General features: G+C 39.7%; 1 protein-coding gene across 2 annotated transcripts in view; it reads left to right on the top strand.

The window, feature by feature from the left end:
- Positions 1-2,484: 2,484 nt before the first annotated feature.
- The window catches only part of SLC25A36 (solute carrier family 25 member 36), a 39,274-nt gene continuing 18,705 nt past the window's right edge, over positions 2,485-23,053 (top strand). Inside the window, exons 1-3 of one of the 2 annotated variants that reach the window (XM_070753286.1) lie at positions 2,485-2,641; positions 15,360-15,521; positions 20,359-20,436. In XM_070753286.1, the coding sequence (XP_070609387.1) occupies positions 2,601-2,641; positions 15,360-15,521; positions 20,359-20,436 (281 nt within the window). In that variant the 5' untranslated portion in view covers positions 2,485-2,600. Of the gene's footprint in view, positions 2,642-8,254; positions 8,561-15,359; positions 15,522-20,358; positions 20,437-23,053 lie in introns of those variants that run through there. The other variant, XM_070753285.1, reaches the window with a different exon arrangement.

Here is a 23,053-nt window from a genome sequence, read left to right as displayed (position 1 = left end):
AGAAAAGATTGGAGACCCATTTGTCTGGAATGTACAAGGTCTACTACATGAGCAGGGGTTGGATTAGAAGACCTCCAAGATCCCTTCCAACTGTTGTTGTTGTTCTGTTAAACTTTTTCTGTAATACAGTCTTAGTAAATACTTTGGCAGTGATATCGGAATGAGTTGTTTAGCAGAGTGATGGCATGCAGGGGAAAACTTTTTTTCCTCTACATACTTACCTCAAAAAGGGAAGGAAGGAAGGAGAAATGAGGAAGGAAATGAAGGATATGAAGAATAATAGTAATACAGGTTTTAGTAAATACTTTGGCAGTGATATGGGAATGAGTTGTTTAGCAGAGTGATGGCATGCCGGGGGGAAACATTTTTTTCTCTATACACAGTACTTACCTCAAAATGGAAAGGAAGGGAGAAATGATGGAGGAAGGAAAGAAAGAATGAGATTAATAATAGTAATACATGTCTTAGTAAATACTTTGACCGATATGGGAATGAGTTGTTTAGCAGAGTGATGGCATGCAGGGAAAAAACTATCCTTGTGTCTGATTGTTCTGGTGTCAGGTAAAAGGAGGCAGAGCGCTGGCTGGTGTAATATTGCCAGAGAAGAAGCTATGCAAGATTAGATTGACAACTCTTAGTGCCTTTTTGGCAATGTTGTTACAGTGGGCTCTGGCACTTAGGTCATTAGCTGCGAGTACTCCAAGATCCTTGACAGAGTGAGGGCCATCTACAAGGTCGTTTCCTCCACGTTTGTACTTTTATACCACATGGATCAGTGGTCTCTAACCTTGACAACTTGTGGACTTCAAGTCTGGCTGACGAATTCTGGGAGTTGAAGTCCACAAGTCTTAAAGTTGTCAAGGTTGGAGAGCCCTGACATGGAGTATAATTCTTAGCTCCAAATATTAAAGTTGTCGCAATTTTCCAACTTCCCCTTGGTGAAATGCACGTGTCAAGAGCCTGCACTGCAATATGCTGACTGCGTGCCTACTGCCAGAGCCGTTTTGAGTTTAAAGGAAGGGGCAGGACAAGCCAGAGCACTGTTTTACATCACCCTTTTTCCAAGTAAGACAGCATTGTGCTGCCTCCCAGTTTTTGGATGTTGTAGTTTCTACAGAAAATGCTCCTTGCCTGCCAAGCCAGGGAGATGTTAGTGAATGAAATGATATGTAAAATAAACGTATTTGTGGGAGAATTATCCTGCTTGGTCTTCAGTGCTGGCAGGGGCAGATCATGCATTGCTAACCCTTCCATAACTTGTTTATTTATTTTATTTGTCATACAAATATAGTATTGTATTGTAGTATATTTAACATAATATAAGTATAAAGTAGAGATAGAAAAGATAAAAAGACATTAGGACAGGAAACGGTAGGCACAAAGGTGCACTTATGCACGTCCCTTACAGACCTCTTAGAAAAGGGGAGAGGTCTATTGTAGATAATGTAAGGTTGAAGATTTTGGGATTGGGGAAGAAACAACAGAGTCCAGGCGTTGACCACTCTATCGCTGAAATTGTATTTTCTGCAGTCTAGTTTGGAGCGATTTACATTTAGTTTGTAACTATTGCATGCTCTTGTGTTGTTGTTGTTAAAGGTGAAGTAGTCACCAACAGGGAGTACATTGTGATGTATGATTTTATGAACAACAGTTAAATCAGTTCGGAGGCGGCATAGCTGTAAATTTTTTAAACATAGTAATTGAAGTCTGGAGGAGTAAGGTAATTTGTTGCGTGAGGAGGAGTTGAGGACTCTTCTTGTGAAGTATTTCTGGACTCCTTCAATTGCTTTACAAAAAACCTCAAATGGAAAATCCAAGCATCTAGAGCAGTGTTTCTCAATCTTGACAACTTGAAGAAATTTGGACTTCAACTCCCAGAATTCCCCAGCCAGCGAATGCTGACTGGAGAATTCTGGAAGTTGAAGTCCAAACTTCTTCAAGTTGTCAAGGTTGGGAAACACTGATCTAGAGGCCACAAATGGGAGAGAATTGCATTACTGTATCGTTGTTCAAAGCCCAGGACAGAAACGTTACTCTGCCAAAGTGAACAAATAAGAGCAACGTCGCGTAGCAACCCCTTAAGCTGGGAGAAACCGATTTCTGCTTCTGGTGACTGTTGGTAACAGAAGACATAAGCTTTGCCACTGCCATTTTTCAGGGTTTTCTTCATTAGCTATATCGTAGTTATGGGTTTCCCGATATTCACCGGCGGAGTAATAACCAGGCTCGACGGTATTTAGCAACCGTGTAGGATTTGGGCCAATGTAAACCAATAAAACTCAACATTTTAACTTATATGGAGATCCATTAAATGCTTCCCCCAGCTAAAGGAAGCCTGTTTGAAGCCTCTACCACTTCGTGTGAAGTTTAATTCAACGTAAGGCAAGCGGGGGAAACGACTCTCCCTCTCTCCGAATGGGCCTCTCAAGTCTAGATTCATAGCTTTCCCTAACTGACAATTACTCTCCTTGCCCGGAAGATGGCGCTCACGGGAGTTCTCCGGGCGCTGCTGCGCCTTTAAGCAATCACAGAGGAAGGAAGTGCCAGACATCATCTCCCGCCCTCCCTCTCCCGACCGCCGGAGAAAAGAATGAGAGAGAATGAGCTGGAAAGATACCGCGATCCATTTATTCGCTGGAGGGTAGGTAGAATTGAGGCAGGCTCGGGTCCTGGGGTAGAGCGTCAGAGGGGGGGAAACGGGCGAGCGCGTTTCTTGAAGCTTTCTTGGCCGGCTGTGATGCTGGAGAAGAGGGAGGTGGGGGAGGGCTTCCCTGGTTCGCCCAGGCTGGCCAGCGGTTAAAGGGGGCGATATGGAAAACTCCTGCTGAAGCTGTTAAGGTCCGCGAGAGATTTCCCCGGATTTTGCAGAAAGACCTTTGGTGGGAGCAGGCCTCCTGCTGCAGCTCCCGTAGAAATGGCTGCCCAAGAGTTCGAAGCATCTGCTGCTGGCCGGGATGATTAGTGCGGGGCCTGCCCGTGGAGGCAGCCCAGATGAACGAAGGAGGCCTTAAGCGAGTCGGCTGCGATGTAAAGTTAGAATGGGGAGGGAAAGGGGTGGTTGCTTGTGTATTGGACAGTAGGTTTTAAGTCCAGGGGGAAAAATGGGTATACAGTACTGTATAAGGAATTATCTTCTGACTCTGGCTGATGAAATTGTCCCTGTGCAAGAATTGGTTTTTTGGAAAGGGTTGGGGGTGTTTCTTCTTTTTTCGGTTTCTTTTAATTGGAAGGCATGAATCTTGTTTACTTATTTAAAATATACATATGATTCTTGACAAATGTATATTTTCTTTTATGTACACTGAGAGTATATAATAATATACTCCAGATTGTGCAGAATGCAGCTGCGAGAGCAATCATGGGCTTCACTAGGTATGCCCATGTTACACCAACACTCCGCAGTCTGCACTGGTTGCCAATCAGTTTTGGGTCATAATTCAAAGTGTTGGTTATGACCCATAAAGCCCTTCATGGCACCGGACCAGAATATCTGCAAGACCGCCTTCTGCCACACGAATCCCAGTGGCAGGTTAGATCCCACAGAGTTGGCCTTCTCCGGGTCCCGTCGACTAAACAATGTCGGCTGAGGGGGCCCAGAGGAAGAGCCTTCTCTGTGGCGGCCCCGACCCCAGGGATTAGGATTGCCCCCACCCTCCTTGCCTTTCGTAAACTTCTTAAAACCCACCTCTGCCATCAGGCATGGGGGAACTGAAGCATCTCACCTTGCCTATGCAGTTTTATGTATGGTATGCTTGTGTGTATGTTTCTTATATAATGGGGTTTTTAGGCTTTTAATGTAAAATTGTTATTTTAGACTTAATATTAGATTTGTTATTACATGTTGTTTTATCTCTGTTGTGAGCCGCCCCGAGTCTGCGGAGAGGGGCGGCATGCAAATCTAATAATAATAATAATAATAATAATAATAATAATAATAATAATAATAATTTATTAGACTTGTATACCGCCCCTCTCCAAAAACTCAGGATGGCTCACAACAACAATAAAAACAATATAGGTACAAATCTAATAATTAAAACTATGACTAAAACCCATTATCTTAAAAAACAATCAATATTAACAATCATAACCACACAGAACTTTTAATGGTCAGAAGGGGGGGCATGTGCTAATTGCCCCATGCCTGGCAATATAGATAGGTCTTAAGGTTCTTGCGGAAGGCGAGGAGGGTGGAGGCAGTTCAGATCTCTAGAAGGAGCTGATTCCAGAGGGCTGGGGACGCCACAGAGAAGGCTCTTCCCCTAGGCCCCACCAGACGACATTGTCTGGTCGACGGGACCTGGAGAAGGCCAATTCTGTGGGACCTGATCAGCCGCTGGGATTTTTGCGGAAGAAGGTAGTCCCGTAAGTAATCTTGTCCGATGTCATGTAGGGCTTTATAGGTTTTATAGGCTTTATAGGTCATCACCAACACTTTGAATTGTGTCCGGAAACCAATCGGCAACAATGCACCAAAGTAAAATTCCTTGTGTGTCCAATCACACAGGTGGCATGTGGAGCCATATCTGCTGGCATACGACCCATTGCCCTAGCTTAACTCCAATGTGCATGTGTGTGCTGGCGAGCTGATTTTTGGTTTGCACAGACTCTGGCAGGGTGTTTTTGGCTTCCAGAGAGCTTCCCTGGGGATAGGGGAGGATGTTTTTACCCTCCCCTGGCTCTAGGGAAGCCTTTGGAGCCTGAGGAGGGCTAAACACGAGCCTACTGGGCCCACCAGAAGTTGGAAAACAGGCCATTTCCGGCCTTCAGAGGGCTTCAAGGGAGCAGGGGAAGCTGTTTTCGCCCGCCCTAGGCATTGAATTATGGGTGTGGGCACTCATGCATGCGATAGCACACGCCCACGCTCTTTTGGCACCCAAGGAAAAAAAGGTTCACCATCACTGCCCTAGGGATTCTATGCAGCTCACAACCCCCAAAAATAAAACATAGTGTAATATTCAAACCTCTAAACATAATTTTAAAACAATTGTTTTGGAGGTTGCGAATGGTTCACTTTCAATACTGTGTCGTTTTATTGCAGCAATATTCTTAAAACCATAAATAGGAATTCTTATCTAATGGTAGTCTGGTGAATAATTTTTCAGTTGAACTAAAGGAATTTTGTATGATTTCAAACTAAAAATGAAAGATCCAAGTGTCATCAAGAGAAAGATGGTGCTATGTCCTGGATGTTATAGGGAGATTCCATTTAGGTCATATCATTGCTATTCATGAACAACTTCAAACTGAATAATATATACATAGCGTAGCATAACAATTGTGAGTGAAGTTGACACATGCACTAAGCCATGACTTGTTGAATAAATCAGTATTTATGTTGCCTTGAGTTCCTGAATGAAAGGTTATAAATCAAACATAAATAGTTATGTAGGGATATATTGAGTCAGAAAACAATATTGGGTTAATCAATTTTGTACTTAATCCGTTTTTAGAAGGGTAGAGCAATCCTAAAACCACAGATTTAATAGATTTTTATGAAGTTTGGGTCTTAATTGAAACAAATATGTTAAGACAAACTAATATCAAAACAGGATAATGTCAGCTTTTATTAATTGAATTCTTATACATGTACTTGTATTACGATATTGCATGCAAATATGTAAGGGGTATATTTGGTTATGTTGTGGGGTATTCATATTGGTACACCTACCACAGATACTACCGAAATATGGTTTAACCAGTTACACCGTGTTGCTGAAAGTAGTGTTTTGTTCATTCATGGAGGGATTATGGGCTGCTAAGGCTTAAAACAGTAAGCACCAACATATTAATATATTGCGAAAGGTTTGAAATCAAGATAAATTAACCACTGAATTTTGCAACAATTTTTCAAGCCTTTTAATATCAAATGACATATGAACATACATGTCCATTTAGTATGATCAGGGCTTGTGAGGTTTTCACTCGGTGTGGAAAACATAGATCTTAGCATTTTAGAAATAACCAGATAAACCATCTGCATAAATTATTTAATAGCATTGGATTATTATATATCTGTACACATATGTTGCTAAAATATAATATAAACATGCCTCACTAGTCTTTTATAATAAATTTCCCATTTGTAGATGGGGGGAAACGTAATCTTGCTGCAGAATTTACCAGACCTGAATTTGTTACTTTTAAACAAGTTGGACGTTTTCCATGTTTAGAGAAATGCACTTCAAATAACCAAGAAAAAGAGTAAAGTTACAAAAGTATGTTCAGGACAGGTGGTTGTTGCTGCAATGCAGGAAAGAGAAAGTTTTTCAGATATTTTCAACTGTAGCCTTATCTAGGTGTGCTAGGAATGCAAAGTTCTGTTGATTCATGGAGACTTAGATAAGGTTTTAGCAATATCCCATTTGTATCTTATTCTAAAATAGTATTCAGCTTATTTCTTTAAATTCATTTAAATTCTCAAGATAGCATAAAGGTTGAAAAGGGAGGCTAGTACTAATTCAGTTTAGTAAATTGTCAAGCTATAACTGAGAAAGATGCAGAAAGTAGCAAACTAGCATCAAATCAAGATTCTTTTTTTTAATAAGGTAGGGGTATTTTTTTAAAAAATCATAGCACTGTGTTAAGTTTAAGTTAAGTTTTATTAGATTTGTATGCCGCCCCTCTCCGAAGACTCGGGGCGGCTCACAACAACAGCAATACAATATACAAAGTACAAAGTGCTGGAGATTTTAACTTCCTTAACATCTAACAATAAGTATGTGTGTAGTTGTCATCTGGCTGAAATTGCTGAACTGGAGAAAGCTGCTTACACAGAAGTAAAATCACATTGGGTTTATCTGTTCACTCCCAACAGTTCACAAAAAGGTCAAATCCTCATTTGTAAATCCTCAGGTCCAAATCCTCATTAGTAAAAGATGTCTACTCCTTTTGATAGTTGGAATAGAGAAATGATAGAAATAACAGAATTTTCCCAAAGCCAATGGCCATGCAATTTTTAAAAATACTTATACTAGTTGAAGTTTGAAAGAGTTGGGATATAGAGAAATAATCTTGTAATAAACTAGAAATGTATTGTAGAACTATTGTAAGGGAACTATAGAAAGATCCTGGAATTAAAATATGTAAACAAACTGGTACGTAGTTGCAGCCTGATATCTGGAGTTCCGTAGGGGTAAGGAAGGATGAATAGTGTGGAAAGGAGATATTTGTAAAGCTGAGTATCACCTCTCTTCTTGTATTCTTCCAAATTAATAAAATAGATCGGAGTGGAACAGGAACTAGAATTGTGAACATACATGGAAGAGATTTATTCCATTTTATGTACTAAACTCTTTTAAAATCTAAAGAAAATCCACCAAAACAATATCCAATGGTTTAGATCAGTGTTTCCCAACCTTGGCAACTTGAAGATATCTGGACCTCAACTCCCAGAATTCCCCAGCCAGCATTCACTGGCTGGGGAATTCTGGGAGTTGATGTCCAAATATCTTCAAGATGCCAAGGTTGGGAAACACTGGTTTAGATGAAACCATTGGATATTGTTTGAGCCTATCACTGTCTGTTTGAACAATCTATACCAGGGGTCTCCAACCTTGGCAACTTTAAGAATCATGGACTTCAACTCCCAGAATTCCTGAGCCAGTTTTCTGGGTATTCTGGGTATTGAAGTCCACTAGTTTTAAAAGTTGCCAAGGTTTGAGACCCCTGATCTATATAATATGTCCAACGATTTTTTGCCTAAGAGATCCAGAAAATTAGGTGATCTAAATATCGTGGGGGTTTTTTGTAGGGAAACAGGTTGTGCAAAAACTCAGCTTCGGCCTACCATACTTAACAACTTTTAAAAAATGATGAGACGGATAGGAATCTTAATCTCACGAGGGAAATAAATAGCTCCCGCGCCCCTTTCCCCTCGGACAGCGCGTCTGCGAGTTCCCACCGACGAGAAACAAACAGAATCCCCCCCCCCCTAATTCCCCTTAGCTCCTTGCAAGCAGGTGCAGCTTTAGCCCACTCCAATGCGTATTTACTCGGAAGTGGAACTGAAAACGACTTCGGGGGCCATGATCCCAAGAAAAGACAGAGAAACGCGAAAGCAACGCGCTTCCCAGGCAAACTAAATGGGGTGCTCATCCTGCCCTCGCCGTCCCGGCGCAATGAATTTCGGAGGGTTTTTTATTATTATTATTTTGGGAGGGCGGATGCTCATGATTTGAGGAGATATACAGCTCAGTACGTAGTCACGTGCACAAAGCCAGTATAACTTCAGCCAGTGATGTCACGGTCCCTCGTGAGCCAATGGCCGCGTCTGTTTATATTGGGCTTCGCTTCGCCTTGGAAGCGAGAGGCTAGGGCGGCTGCCTTTTTGCCTGGTGTTGCTCTTGCCTCTCCTGCTGGGACCGGAGTTTCTCTTAAGGCGTCCCCGGGGAAGCAGCAGCCTTAGGACTTCCCAGCTTGTATTCGCCGCCGTTTAGATTAGCAAGAAAGCGGAGTGGCACGGAGAAGCCCTTCCCGTTCGGTCTTCCTTATATCTTAACCGGGATAAGAATGAGAATATGAGCCAGGGAGACGTTTGCGTACATCTCTTTGCTGGAGGGTAGGTGAAATGTTATGATAACCTCCGTTCCTTTCTGCCTTGAAATTGATTGACTGTTCAGTAGACAAAACTTCTGCGGTAAATATATGGCGTTGACATTTAATTGGCGGAGGTGTAGAAGGGTGCTATGCATAGGATAGACAGACATTTCCCCCCTCAAAATAGAAGTTGTGAGAATGATTTAAATTAAGACTAAAATAAATTTTTGACTGACTTTGAGCCATTTTTAAGTCACCGTATAATAATAATAATAATAATAATAAATTTGTATGCTGCCCCTCTCAGAAGACTCGAGGAAGCTCACAACACAATACACAATGTACAAATCCAATATTAAAAAACATTAAAACCCTTATAAAAAATTAATTACACAACCCAAGCAAACCATACATAAATTGTAGTAGTTAAGGGGCATATCAACTTCCCCAAGCCTGCCAACATAGGTGGGTTTTTAGGAGCTTGATTCCAGAGGGACAGGCCGCCACAGAGAAGGTAATACAAACTTTTATTAGCGTTTGCAGGTAATACAGACATTTATTAGTGTTTCATGGGCAGATTTAAAAATAAGATGGTGTGATCGGGCACATCTGTAATATTCATGTTGTGTGCTGCAGGGAAGAAAGTTAAAACTTGAGTCTGTTTGTGCAGAGGTTATTTATGATCTTGAATTGGCTAGTTTTCTCCCTATTTCATTTTTTATTTTTTTAATCAATTATTGTTGGGGGCTGGAGTATGTTGTTCTAACTTGCAAACAGATGTATACTAGGAAGTCATTTGAATGTATACAAATTACTATTCTGGATAATATCAATTTCTTGAAATATACATTTGATCAGATAATCCACTGGTGCGTTTTCTTTCTGGAGTACAGTATCTTCAATTGATTGAGAGATAACTGGTTCTAACACTTTTCTTGTGGATAGACCTTGTATAAATAAGAAATAGATTATATACTTCGATAATTTGGATTTTAATCTTATATGCATTTATCATGTATACAGCTCATTCGGTCCAGCTGAAAGATCAAATACTAGAGGGTAGTTTTATTTATGTATACGTATATAAAAATGAGACAATTGAATGAAAACCTTTGACCATATACAGTTGTTTTTCATCTAAGAGCTTTGCAGATTTAGAGCAGTGCTAAGATTTCAAGGAAACTCTCAAAATGACATTGTTAACACATAGAAAAAACAAGCCCTACTAACTTAACTGACCCTACAGCTTCACTGGTGTTTCACTCATGAAACTAAATTTCCCCATTCTTCTGCAACTTTCAGAATATTTTCAGATCTGTTTTATATGGCACATTAATTCATGATTTGCTCGAGCTGATTTTCTGAGATTTGGTGCATTTAATCAAATTTTCAAGGTGAAAAAAATGAACTGATTTATAAACTGAGCAAATAATTGGCAAGTTTATACACAACTGACAAAGCTAATATATTAGAGCTGGTTTACTGTTCACTGTATTGCAAAAAGAGTCAAAATATGCCCTGAAATGTTGAGATGCCCAGAATATATTTTAGTTGGTTATGAGAAGCTCCAAGATAAAGGAAGTGGTTTCCTTATACAAATGGGATTACATTTGAGCAGAATTAAATTCCATGCCAAACCCATAAATATAACTTTCCCTGAAAGAATTTTGTGATGCCTCATATTATATTAAAATTGCTAAATTTATATAGGGCTTGTAGGCAAAAACATCCAGACAATTAGAGTTAGATTTCTGTGCTGCTATTTAGTGATCAAATGGGTTTTTTAAAGTCCTGATTTTTTAGTATTCCCAGAAAAGTCTTAAAGCATAAAAATATTCCTTGGTGCAACTGATTAATGTAGCTATATGTTTTGAACTTGAATCCTTATTTTTTGAGGTGAGAAACAGAGCTTGGAAGTAATGGGACAAAGGATAATATATGTGAATCAACAAGGGCTACCAATGATAATTGAATATAAATAATTGTTCTCTGCAATAGGTATTGCTAGCATATTCACCTGGGCAGTGAATAATTATTTTAGGAATGTGATAGTTTCATGTTCCCTGTCATGGGGACAAGAACATGCAAGTGATGAAGCATGCATTATTGCAATTGCAATATGACAATTCAAATTTGTCCCTTACATATTTATGCATAATATCATTATGCAAGTATGAAACAGCTTGTATTGTTATAACACAACACTTATTTTGACAGCATATGGCAGAGGTCTTCAAACTTGGCAATTTTAAGACTTGTAAACTTCAACTCCCAGAATGCTGGCTGGAGAATTCTGGGAATTGAAGTCCACAAGACTTACAGTTGCCAGATTTGGGGACTCCTGTCATATATGGGCTCCATAATATTTTCCCCAAGATTTTTATCCCTCTTAATTCAGTAGAGGTTTTTTTGTGGACAAAGACTAACCATATTTCACTCAGGCATATGATTTCTCAAAAGTTGTAATTTTCCTTTTTATTTCCTATGGAAGGACTTTTTTTCTGCTTCCAATTCTCAGAAAGTTGGTCAAAGTTCATACTGTGCAGAAGGTATGTTACAGACCTTGACTGCCTTGTTATTAGAGAAGTTGAAGGCTTCTTCTGCCTAATCTCTCAGTCAGCAAAACACAAAAAATATGTGTGCAATCATGTGCAGAGTAGGGTGAAAGTAGCTTAGAGTTATCAGTCCCAAGTATTTTTATTACTAACAGCCAGCAAAAGTTTTCTTTTGCTTTTCCCTAGTATTTGTTGTACAATAAAGAAGTCAAAATATGCCATTTTACTACACTATCTAACTAAAAATCACATGTTCTAAAGTAAACAGTATATATTTACAAAAGAAATTAATCAAATTTAGGCAAGAATGATACCCATATATGCAGTAGTGGGACATAAATCTTTATATAATTAGCTACCAGAAGCTGAACATTGGAAATTAGAAAAGGGTAGCTTCTCTCTTCTTTTGCCCTTTCTATTCTTTTTTATTTTTATGCTTGATTTATTTTTTTCAAGCTACAAGCCCATTTGGGGCAACAAATATTTTTATTAAATTTGTAGCAGTTTTTTAATGTTATGTTTAGTTCTGGCTAAGAAACAAAATAATCTTTTGCCTGTTAACGTTGACATGACAGTTAATACTGATATAATACCTAGTTTTTTGTATCTTTAATGGTTTAAGTTATTTAACCTTATACTAAGATTATTTAGTTAGCACTGTGCAAATGCCATTGCATCAACTAATGTAATGTATTATTTATGTTTTACAATAATATAATAGAAAAGTCGATTAAAAATAAAAGTAGTAAAAGGAAAATTCTGCCTTTGCAGCATTTTTCATATATGGCAAACTTCTTATAGGCAAATTCTTCTGTAAATCAACTTATCATCTACCGTAACATTAATAAACTTTGAAAATAGTTTGATTTCAAATTCATCCTAACATTTAATATGTGCATTGAATCAAAACATGTTTGTTTTAAAAGGTTCCTCTACTAAACTAACTAAATCGGAATTTGAAATTTGGAGTTTCCAGTCCTAATTAGAACTTTGACCAATTTTACCAGCCGTCTATGCCAGGATTGCAAGCTTGGGTTTGAAATACACCTTTTTTTAAATTTAATTTTTTAAATTGATTTTTATAATGACAATATATCAGTAAAACATTCACACAACACATAACAATGTGCTCGGTGCTCAAAATGCCCACCACCAAACAACATTCATACCTCTCCACCAAAATTAGATTTGTTACATTGTTTTTTTTATTGTTGTTAGCCGCCCCGAGTCTTCGGAGAGGGGCGGCATAGAAATCTAATAAATAAAATAAAATAAATAAATAAATAAAACGAGGGCATATTTTCTATATACCATTTTAACTCAAGAGCAGTATATCTATTTACATAGTATAAAGTAATTCTAATTTATCCTTTATACATTAGTCTTGAATTCTACTAACCCCATGTCCTCTTACCTTGTCCCATCAGTTCCCGCAGATTAGTTTCATTGGCCGGATTCATCCTCTTATCCATAATCTCAAACTGAATATGATCCACCATGTACCAATACCAATTTTGTATTGTACATTTTGTCACTTCCTTCCAGCCTAGGACTATTACTGTTTGATTGCTTTCTATCGCTGCTTCTTTTATTTCTCTAAATTTTTCCATCTTGTTCCTTTTGACTAATGCAGCCATTTCCTTTGTAATTGTCCATTATATATTTAACATCCTATTAGTGTCCTCTTGCACTTCTTTCCAAAGGTTCTGCACTACCGGGCATTCTCAAAACATATGCATAAAACACCCCCTTATCTTGACAAGAGTTTGAAATACACCTTAGTAAAAGTTATTTATTAAAATAAGAATAGTAATATCCAAATTTGTTTATTTGCAATTTATACTTTTTTCCTGCTTAAAATTGCTCAGAGTGCTAAAAAGGAGTACTTAAATTATAAAATGTATAAATGCAGTTGCCCTCTAACAAAGTAGTGTAATTAACTTATACTGTATATACTGTATATATATATGATACACTAGTACCAGTGTTCATTGACTCAAATACAGAGGTACTATCAGAAACAAAAGCTCAAGTGATTCCTTCTTTAAAAAAGATAATAATAATAATAATAATAATAATTTATTAGATTTGTATGCCGCCCCTCTCCGAAGACTCGAGATGTATATTATTCAATATATTTTCAATGGGATCTTTATTTTCTAGTTTTAGAAACCAATTGTGAAATTGGACTTCTTTAAATTTATTGATATTAACTCTGATTTTTTCATAGCTTCTGATACTATTATAGTTATACAACATTGAAAAAAAGATACTTTTTTGCTCATTTAGAAGAAGTGATATTTTGCTAGAGGAAAAAATCTTTTGCAAAAGTAGAAAAAGCATAAATTCTTTTTGTAATGAAAGAGTTAAGGTACAAATTTAGTATATTATCTTTTTTTAACAAGTCACATTTATTTCTTAAAAACGTCATACAGTACTTGTGATAAACACATGAAGTTATGTATTGAAAACACCAGTTTCCATTAATGAGAAAATGAAGTTAAATATATTTCTGTTTCTTTTGCTGTGTTTCTAGAAATAGCTTAGTAAATAAACCTAAGATTTTTTAAAATAAAAAAATATATTGAACATTAAGTCTCACATTTAACAAACCACATTTGTCAATTTTTGGACCTGGCAGTTTGACTAAAATAACATGTCTTGCTTTCCTTAAGAACTCTGTTGATATACTGTTTAGTCCCTTAGACTGAATTTTATTTAGAAAGAATACACACACGGTGAATTCATTTATATACTGGATATTACAGTTTGTATATATAGTGGATGTTTTGTATGAATATATACAAAGTCATATAAAGAAAATAAATCTAATTCTTTATCCTGACACCAGATAAAAGAACATGCAGTTTTCCTGATATATTGCTCACAGTAATTGAAATACAGTAATACCTCTACTTAAGAACGCCTCTACTTAAGAACTTTTCTAGATAAGAACCGGGTGTTCAAGATTTTTTTTGCTTCTTCTTAAGAACCCGGAAAATTTCCCCAGGAAATTTGAGAGCGGCACAAAGGCCCGGCCAGTTTCCTGCCATTCCCCCTTTAATCCCAGCCGTCTCCGGCTTTTCTGAGCTGCCAGAGAAGCCTTTTGGTGGCGCTTGAGGCTTTGGCAGCCCAGAGCGAACGGAGCGTTTTCCTTTCTCTGGGCGCTTGGAGAGGGAATAAATCACTTCACTGTGGTGACTCCCTCGCGTTGCCTCCCATATACCTGGCGGAGGTTGCCTTCTGGAGAGTCTGGACGCAGAAAGGCAAAAGGGGGCGCTCACTTCACCATCTTCCTTCGGCAGCGATTGTCGTCCTCTTCTTCCTTCTCCTCCTTCCACCCTAATTCTGAGCTTTTATTTCTTTCCTAATGGGTTTGTACGTATTATTTGCTTTTACATTGATTCCTATGGGAAAAATTGCTTCTACTTAAGAACGTTTCTACTTAAGAACCTGGTCATGGAACGAATTAAGTTCTTAAGTAGAGGTACCACTGTATAGGAATACATTTACAAACTAGAAGCCCAAAGGGAAGAAAACAGAAACTTTTGAATTTCACCCAATTTAGAAGCTATATTTATAAAAATGTTATTTTGTTTTACATCATTTCTATGTCAACTACTTCCAAATTTCAAAAGAAATGTATGGAACTAATAAAACCATATGAACAATTCTATTATACTCCATGCAAACTTGTATTGCACATCAACCCTTCACCATCAAAATTTCTGAAACAGTTTTGTCTTCAGGGGGTATGCTATTCAGATTTCTGGAAGCAAGCTGTTCCATGGGAGTATATTAGAGATGGAAAAAAGATGTTCCTAAACATAATTTATCCAGTTATAATTTAAAATAAAAAATATAATAAATCATGTCAGCGTGGTATGGTAGGCATGGCAGGGGAAGGATACTGCAAAATCTCCATTCCCTCCCCATTCCTGGGGGAAGGATATTGCAAAATCTCCATTCCCACTTCACTCTGGGACAGCCAGAGGTGTATTTTCAGATTCTCTAAACTATTCAAAATTTCCACTACTGGTTCTCCACAACGTCCTGAATTTCACCCCCATCTAAATTAATAGTCTTCTTTAGCTGAGTCTGAGAAAACATGGTATGTTTCAGCATGAGCTAGATCTCTTAATGAGTATTACTGTACTAGTCTTTTTAGTGAAAATTATAAGACTATTAAGAAAGAGAGATATAAAATGTATTTTTAATGAAAAGAATAAATTTTTCAATGGATAATCCTAATTTTTTTCTTTGCAGATGTGGAGGCACAGTAGCTGCAATCTTGACATGTCCACTAGAAGTTCTGAAAACACGATTACAATCATCATCTGTTACTCTCTACATTTCTGAAGTTCAGCTGAATACTGTGAATGGTGCAAGTGTTAATCGAGTTTCTCCACGGGCTTTCCATTGTTTTAAGTGAGCACCTATTTCTGTATGTTAAATAAGGAATACTTGGTAGAGAACAAGTTTAGGTGACTTGTTTTATCGAGTATGGACGTGGAATTTCATTTGAATAGCACCAGATAACCTCTTACGATAACAGAAATTCATTTTAAATATCTTACAAGAAAAAATTCTAAAAGACAAAATTAAAATAAAATATACTCTCTTCAAGTGAAGTTCAGCTGTCCACTTTATCATCTTTGTCTTGGTACCTACTCCTTTAATTTGCAAAATAGCGTTTCACAAGTTTTTGATAATATGATTGATATTCACTTGTTGAAATCTTGTGTAGAATGATTTCTTCAATCATAAGAATTATTTCTGTTTTATTTATTTGCATAGTGTATGTCAAAGCTAGGAGCCAAAGATCTTGGAAAACTAGACAGCGCTATCCTTTATTTAAATCCTTTATTTAGAATAAGTGATCCAACTAAACCAGAATATCTGCTGCCGGCCAAAAACCATCGATCTTGCTGGATGAATACTAAAAGGAAAGCTTTCTGATTAATGTGCTATTACTGTGCTAGACGGTGTATTTATGGATAAATCAGAAGTTGCCACCTTAGTTTCTTTCACATTGCTATTTTGAATATTAAAAGTGGTATGTGCTAGATATCCTGGATTTTGTGGATGTTAGCAATTAGTTTAATAACTAGGAACAATCCATGACATTTCTGGAAAAATGTTTTCTTTCCTCAACTACATGTTTTATTTCTGTTGCTGAAACCTATAATCATCTTGGCTTATTCCTAAACACATTTGGTACACATTTTAGCTGTAGCCAATATGTCTCAGCCTAGAAATTTTTGCAATAGCTTTGTTTAGGTGTTCAGAAAACAGTATCTGTTCTTTGACTCCTAATTTTCCACCCCGAGCAGGGAGATTTAAAAGTATTCTGAAAGGATCTTTCACATTGGTGGAACGCGAGTAAAAGTAGCTAAGGATTTGTTTGTTTTCAAATGCTCTTCAGATATTTTCCCACAATTTTAAAAAGCCAATGATTTAATGAGTGGGAATTTTGGGAAGTGGGATTTGGTTTGCAACTATATCAATGTTTCCAGTCAGCCATTACCTCAGTAGGCTGAGTAGTCTACTAATAAAATCAATAATGATTTACCATTTGATGCAATGAAGTCCACAATCCAGAAATGATTGCCAGCGTCCTGTAACTAGCAAAGACAGCTAAGCTAGGAATTAAATGTTATAATGGGCAATATTTGGAAGTTTCTTAGAATTCCTCAAACTCTGCTGTTTGAAATTTTATTCTAAAATTTACAGATAAATTATATTTAATTTGAGAGAACAGTAGGAAATTAATATTCTTGTTGATCTTCCTTGTCTTGTGTACTGATGCACCTGATGGCTAAGATTACAAAATCATACCTTAACTCTCTAAATAATTAAAGATATATGATCATTCAGGAATGCAGTTGCACAAGATACTTTAGAGTTCTGAATTTTGTCCAGGTGGATTAAAAGCATTGTGGAAACCAAATTTGTAAATAAGCGATTCTTATATAAGAAACACTTCATATTTTGACTGCACAATTAGAGGAGAAATGTGGGAGAGCATTTACTTCCAATATTGTTACCAAGAATTAATACTGGCATTTGAAACTACTATAATTTATTGCATAATGCTGTTGGGCTGTTTGATTTAAACAGTTCCAAATGAGGTTTTTTTTTTAAAAAAAAATACTGTTTGCAGTTTGCTCAATCTTTATGTCATCAACCTGTATTTCTATTTGTACAAGAAATACTTTAAAGACATTCTGATAATACAGGACAATATTGATAAATAGTGATATATAGCATGTTGATACTAGATAATGTTAAATGATACATGATATATAGCATGTTGATACTAGATAATGTTAAACGAGTTTCCTAAACTAGCTCTGAAAATATTAAGAAAATACAGTATTTTAACATTTGAAACTAAATAACCCTTTAGTGTTATATGACACTGCATGGGTCACCAAATAATAAGTGGACAAATATTAAAATATGTTCTTTACAAAGCTCGCTGATGCAAACAAAGTGCCTATCCTTGAAGCACTTGACCAATTGTCTCCTACAAACCAGGAGACAATTGGTTGTCTTCGGAGAGGGGCGGCATACAAATCCAAGTAATAAATAAATAATAATAAATAAATATTTCCTAGATAGCAGATAATTGGTGATAAAAGTTGAATATTTCTTCTGTGGCATTTTCTGAAAACTTAGACCACATTGCTTTTATTATATATGTGCTCGTCTGTGGTTAATGAGTAAAACAGCATGTCATTACAGAGATAAAATTAAAAGGAGAATACATGTTTTAGCTACTATGCTATACTTGGTATTTCAGATTCAGACTTGCAGCTGATTTTTATCTAACTGGATCTTGGATGCAGTTAAAACATGGAATCCTTGCTCCAAGGTTCAACAGACTGAATTTAAAGGAAAATACATTAAAATAGTGATTGTCTTCAGTAATCCTAGCTGATATGATTTAATTGATATTCTCAGGCTTTTCATTTCAGTGGAATTGGCACATAGCTATTCATTTATTCTTATTTCCTGTCAGGTGCTTATTTCTTTGCTTGCTTTTAGGACCTCACCACATGGTGGCTCATGAGATTTTATTGAGGAATAGTTGTATGCACTGCATTTCAATTAACTATAGTACCCTAAAATCTTTCCCATATTGTTTTGGTAAATATTCTATTCGTCGGAGACAGATACCTCACCCCACCCCAACACACACAACAATTCTGTATACCAGGGGTCATCAACGTTAAACACTCAAAGAGCCACTTGGGCCATTTTCTCACAGAAAACAAAACACTGGGAGCCACAAAACCTGGGTGGGCATGGCCAACTCAATATCACTCATTCCCACCCAGTCACATGACCCCAGCCACGCCTACCCAGGTTTTGTGGCTCCATGTTTTCTATGGGAAATAGCTAACTCCCTCTGTCTCCCTCCCACCCTCCTATCTATCTCCCTTTCTCTCTCTTTCTGTCTCATCTCTCTCTCTCTCTCTCTTTCTGTCTCATCTTTCTCTCTCTCTCTATCTAATCTTTCATCTCTCTTTTTCCCTATTTCTCTCCTTCCCTCCTTATATTTTTTCTTTCTCATTTCTTTTTATCTCTATCTCCTTCTCATTTCTGTCTGTGTCTCTCTCTCTATTCTCCCCCTCAGTCTCTCTATGTCTCTCTCTGTGTGTCATACTCTCTTGCTTCCTGCCTCTTGTTTCTTCCCACTCTCGGAAAGCCCTGCAGCCCTGAATGAGCTTTTTGGGGCTTTTTGCCAGCTGTTTTTCTTTTTTCCTTTTGGAAAACTGGGCTAATGGAGCAATGAGGGCAACTTGCAACAGAGGCTTCCCTCCCCCTTCTCCACTCGCAAACCCTTAGCCAGCTGTGGCATGGCTGAGAGGGTGTGCACGAGAGGAGTAGAGGGAGGAGGAAGGAAACTTTTGTCACACATTCCTCCACCCTCTCGGCTTTCAAAAGGGAAGAAAGACAGACAGTTGGTGAAAAGCCCTAGAGAGCAGCATGGCTGCAGGGCATTCCGAGAGTGAAACATAGAGGCAAGGAACCACACACACATATACAAACAGTGAGGCAGACTGGCTGATAGACAAGTGTCTTTGGTGAGGGCTGAACTTCTCCCCCCCCACCCATGTCTCCCTCCCTCCCTCCCTGACTGGCAGGAAATGGTGAGCTTGTACTTCAAGGTTTGCTGTCCATCCCAAGAGAGAAAATGTGTTGCCAGGGGTGAATGGGATAGGGAATGGGCTCCAGGAAGAGGAGGGGATCCAGTCTTTCCCATCTAGCTTTCGCTACAGACCATGGAGGGGATATTGGGTCTTCCCTCCCCACTCCAAAGGAAAGCCACCCAGGCTTCTCCTTCCCTTCTCCCTTACCTCTGCTCTCTGCTCAATCCTACTTCAGGACAGAGGAGTGCATGTGGGAAATACGTGCTGGAGCAATGTCGGAGCATGTTTTTTGATCCTCACCTGCACCTTTCCGCGCTCCTCCAGGCCTGTCTTGCTGAGGAGGGGCAGCTCTGATGCCTCTGCTCCTCCCCATGACCCCAGCCATTGCTGATCAGGGAAAGAAAAGCAAACAAATAGAGCTCTTGCTGAAAGAGCTGAGATTAGGGAAGGCACAGGAAACAGTAAGCGACGTGTTCAACTGTGAGAGCCTCTCTACCATGCAACTCGCCAATGGGTGGGCATTTCTGCCAGGCCATCTCCCCTCCCCCCTTCCCGCTGGGCAGTTCTTCTCGGCAGGACAGAGAGTGCTTCCCCACGCTGTCCCCTTCTTTCCTTTGGCCATGCCAACAAGGATGGAAGAAGACCAGGCTTGGGTGATGGCCCCAACCCCATAAGATCTGCCCTTACTGTTCTCTCCGAGCAGTCTTTGTTGGTTGCCACAGCAAATGTACCATACTGTTACCGTGCAAAGGCAAGTGCGGGAGCACTATGCTCCCACACTAAGGCTCTGACCAGGCCACTGCCATAACGGAGCTGCGCCAAAGGGCCTAAAGAACTGCATGCGGCTCAGGAGCTGCAAGTTGCCAACCCCTGCCCAATAAATAATATTTCAGAAAATTGAAGTAAAAATGTAGTTGCTGGAGACAAATAATGCTGCTGTTGCAACATCACAGCTTCTGCTTGGATCACTACCATTCTGAAATGGAATATTCCATATAGGAACCACAACATTTGTATAACATATATTCTGTAGACTGGGTTAATTGGGATATCTCCATCTGATCTTAAATCTACTATATGTTATTATATATGTGCTTCTTTCACAGGATGATTTTACAAAATGAGGGTCCCCGGTCATTTTTCAGAGGACTAGGTCCTAACTTGGTAGGCGTGGCTCCATCCAGGTAAAGTGGGGGAAAAAATGTTTATTTGGATTATTTCACTTGATAATAGAAATTTGTAATGATTTTCATTATTTTGAAGTCATATATTCTTTTCTGGGAAGCTATGTCTCTATCCTTACTATCACAATTCAGTGACAACTGTTGAACTTTTAATGTAAGTATGATACAAATTCTCCTTTTATTATTTATTTATTTATTTAATTAATTCTACTTCTATGCCGCCCAATCCTGAAAGACTCAGGGTGGCTTACAACAACAATATAATACCCTCGAGACCCCCTTCTGCCGCACAAATCCCAGCAACCGATTAGGTCCCACAGAGTCGGCCTTCTCCGGGTTCCGTCGACAAAACAATGTTGCTTGGCGGGACCCAAGGTAAGAGCCTTCTCTGTGGCGGCCCCAGCCCTCTGGAATCAGCTCCCCCCAGAGATTAGGACTGCCCCCACCCTCTTTGCCTTCTGCAAACTCCTGAAAACCCACCTATGTCACCAGGCATGGGGAAATTGATTCCCACGGCTGTCCCGCATTATGTATGGTTTGTTGAATTGTGTGATTGTTTTTAATAAGGGTTTCTTAATGTGTTCTGGTTTTTTAATATTGGATTTGTAGATTGTATTGTTTGTTGGAAGCCGCTCCAAGTCCTTGGAGAAGGGCGGCTTACGAATCTAATAAATAAATAAATATATATAATATAAATAATATAAATAAAAAATATAAATAAATAATATAAATACAAAACCCGTAAAAAGAAGTCAAATTTACAATCCAAAACTATAAAACGCTGATTAAAACCCCATAATTAACCAATTACAACATGCATATCATTCATACTATTTGGCCGTTGTTAATTCATGGCCCACAGGCCTGCCAGCAAAGCCAGGTCTTCGTGGCCTTGCGGAAGACCAGTAGGGTGGTAGTAGTATAGACATCAAGGGGGAGTTGATTCCCTAGAGCCGGTGTGGCAACAGAAAAGCCCTCCCCCCCCCCATGCCCCCACAACCTGCATTGCTTAGTCGACAGGACCTGGAAGAGGCCAACTCTGTGTGCTCTTATTGGTCTCTGGGAGGTATGCGGGAAGAGACAGTCCCATAAATAGTCTGGCCCTGAGCCATGTAGGGCTTTATAGGTAATAACCAACACCGTGAATTGTGTCCGGAGACTAATAGGAACCCAGTGCACCTTGTGCAGCATAGATGTTATATGACAGCTCGCACGGCTGCATTCTGGACCATTTGGAATCTCTGAACACTCTTCAACGGTAGCCCCATGTAGAGCATGTTGCAATATTCAAGATGGGAGGTGATGAGGGTCTGGGTGACCAAGCGTAGAGCCTCATGGTCCAGATAGGGCCACAATTTGGTAAACCAGGGGAATATGGGCAAAGGTTTCTCTGGCCACAGCTGAGAGATGGTGATCAAGGCTCAGCTGTGGGTCCAGGAGGACACCCAAGTTGCGGACCACTATCTGAAGGGGACAATGTTTCTCCCCCCAGAACAATGGACGGACAGATCGAATAGTCTTTAGGAGGAAATGTGCACAGCCACTCGGTTTTGCCTGGGTTGAACTTGAGCCTATTGGCCCCCATCCAGACCCTTACAGCTTCCAGGCAGCAGCACATCCCATCTACTGCTTCACGGGATTGGCATGGGGTGGAGATGTATAACTGGGTATCATCAGTGTACTGATGATACCTCACCTCATGTTGTCGGATGATCTCACCCAGTGGCTTCATGTAAATGTTAAATAGTAGGAGGGAGAGGACAGACTCCTGCGGCACCCCACAAAGGAGAGGCCAAGGGGTGGACCTCTGCCCCCCCACTAAAACCGACTGAGAATGACCAGAGAGATAGGAGGATAACCACCGTAAAACGGTGCTTCCCACTCCCAGTCCCTCCAGCCGTCGTAGAAGGATACCATGATCAGTGGTATCAAAGGCCGCCTAGAATCAAGGAGCACCAGGATAGAGGAATGTCCCCTATCCCAGGCATGCCAGAGATCATCCATCCATATAAATTATATAAATGATATACAGTGATCCCCCGGGTATTGCGATCCCGATCATTGCGAAATGGCTATATGGCGATTTTGCAACCCGGAAGTAAAAACACCATCTGCGCATGCGCACCCTTTTTTCTATGGGCACGCATGCGTAGATGGCGCCGGGCAGATCAGCTGCTGGGCGGCTTCCCTAGGTCTTCCCCCTCTTGCTGGCGGGAGGGCGAGCGGCGGGCATCAGCGAGGAGTTTCCCCATCGCCCACGCAAACTCCTCGCTGCCGCTCGCCCGCCCACGCCGTTCATTCTCGCCGCTTCCCAGCTGAGTCCTGAAGCGAATTGGCTTCAGGACTCAGCTGGGAAGCGCGAACGAGCGGCGCCAGCGAACGGCTTGTCCGCCGCCTACCTGCCCGCCCGCCCTTCGCCCGCCCACGCCGTTCATTCTCGCCGCTTCCCAGCTGAGTCCTGAAGCGAATTGGCTTCAGGACTCAGCTGGGAAGTGCGAGCGAGCGGCGCCAGCGAACGGCTTGTCCGCCGCCTGCCTGCCCGCGCGCCCCGCCCTTCACCCGCCCACGCCGTTCATTCTCGCCGCTTCCCAGCTGAGTCCTGAAGCGAATTGGCTTC

Source organism: Erythrolamprus reginae, chromosome 5 (genome assembly GCF_031021105.1).
Source record: "Erythrolamprus reginae isolate rEryReg1 chromosome 5, rEryReg1.hap1, whole genome shotgun sequence".
Taxonomy (NCBI): domain Eukaryota; kingdom Metazoa; phylum Chordata; class Lepidosauria; order Squamata; family Dipsadidae; genus Erythrolamprus; species Erythrolamprus reginae.
This window is presented reverse-complemented; position numbering and strand designations above follow the sequence as displayed.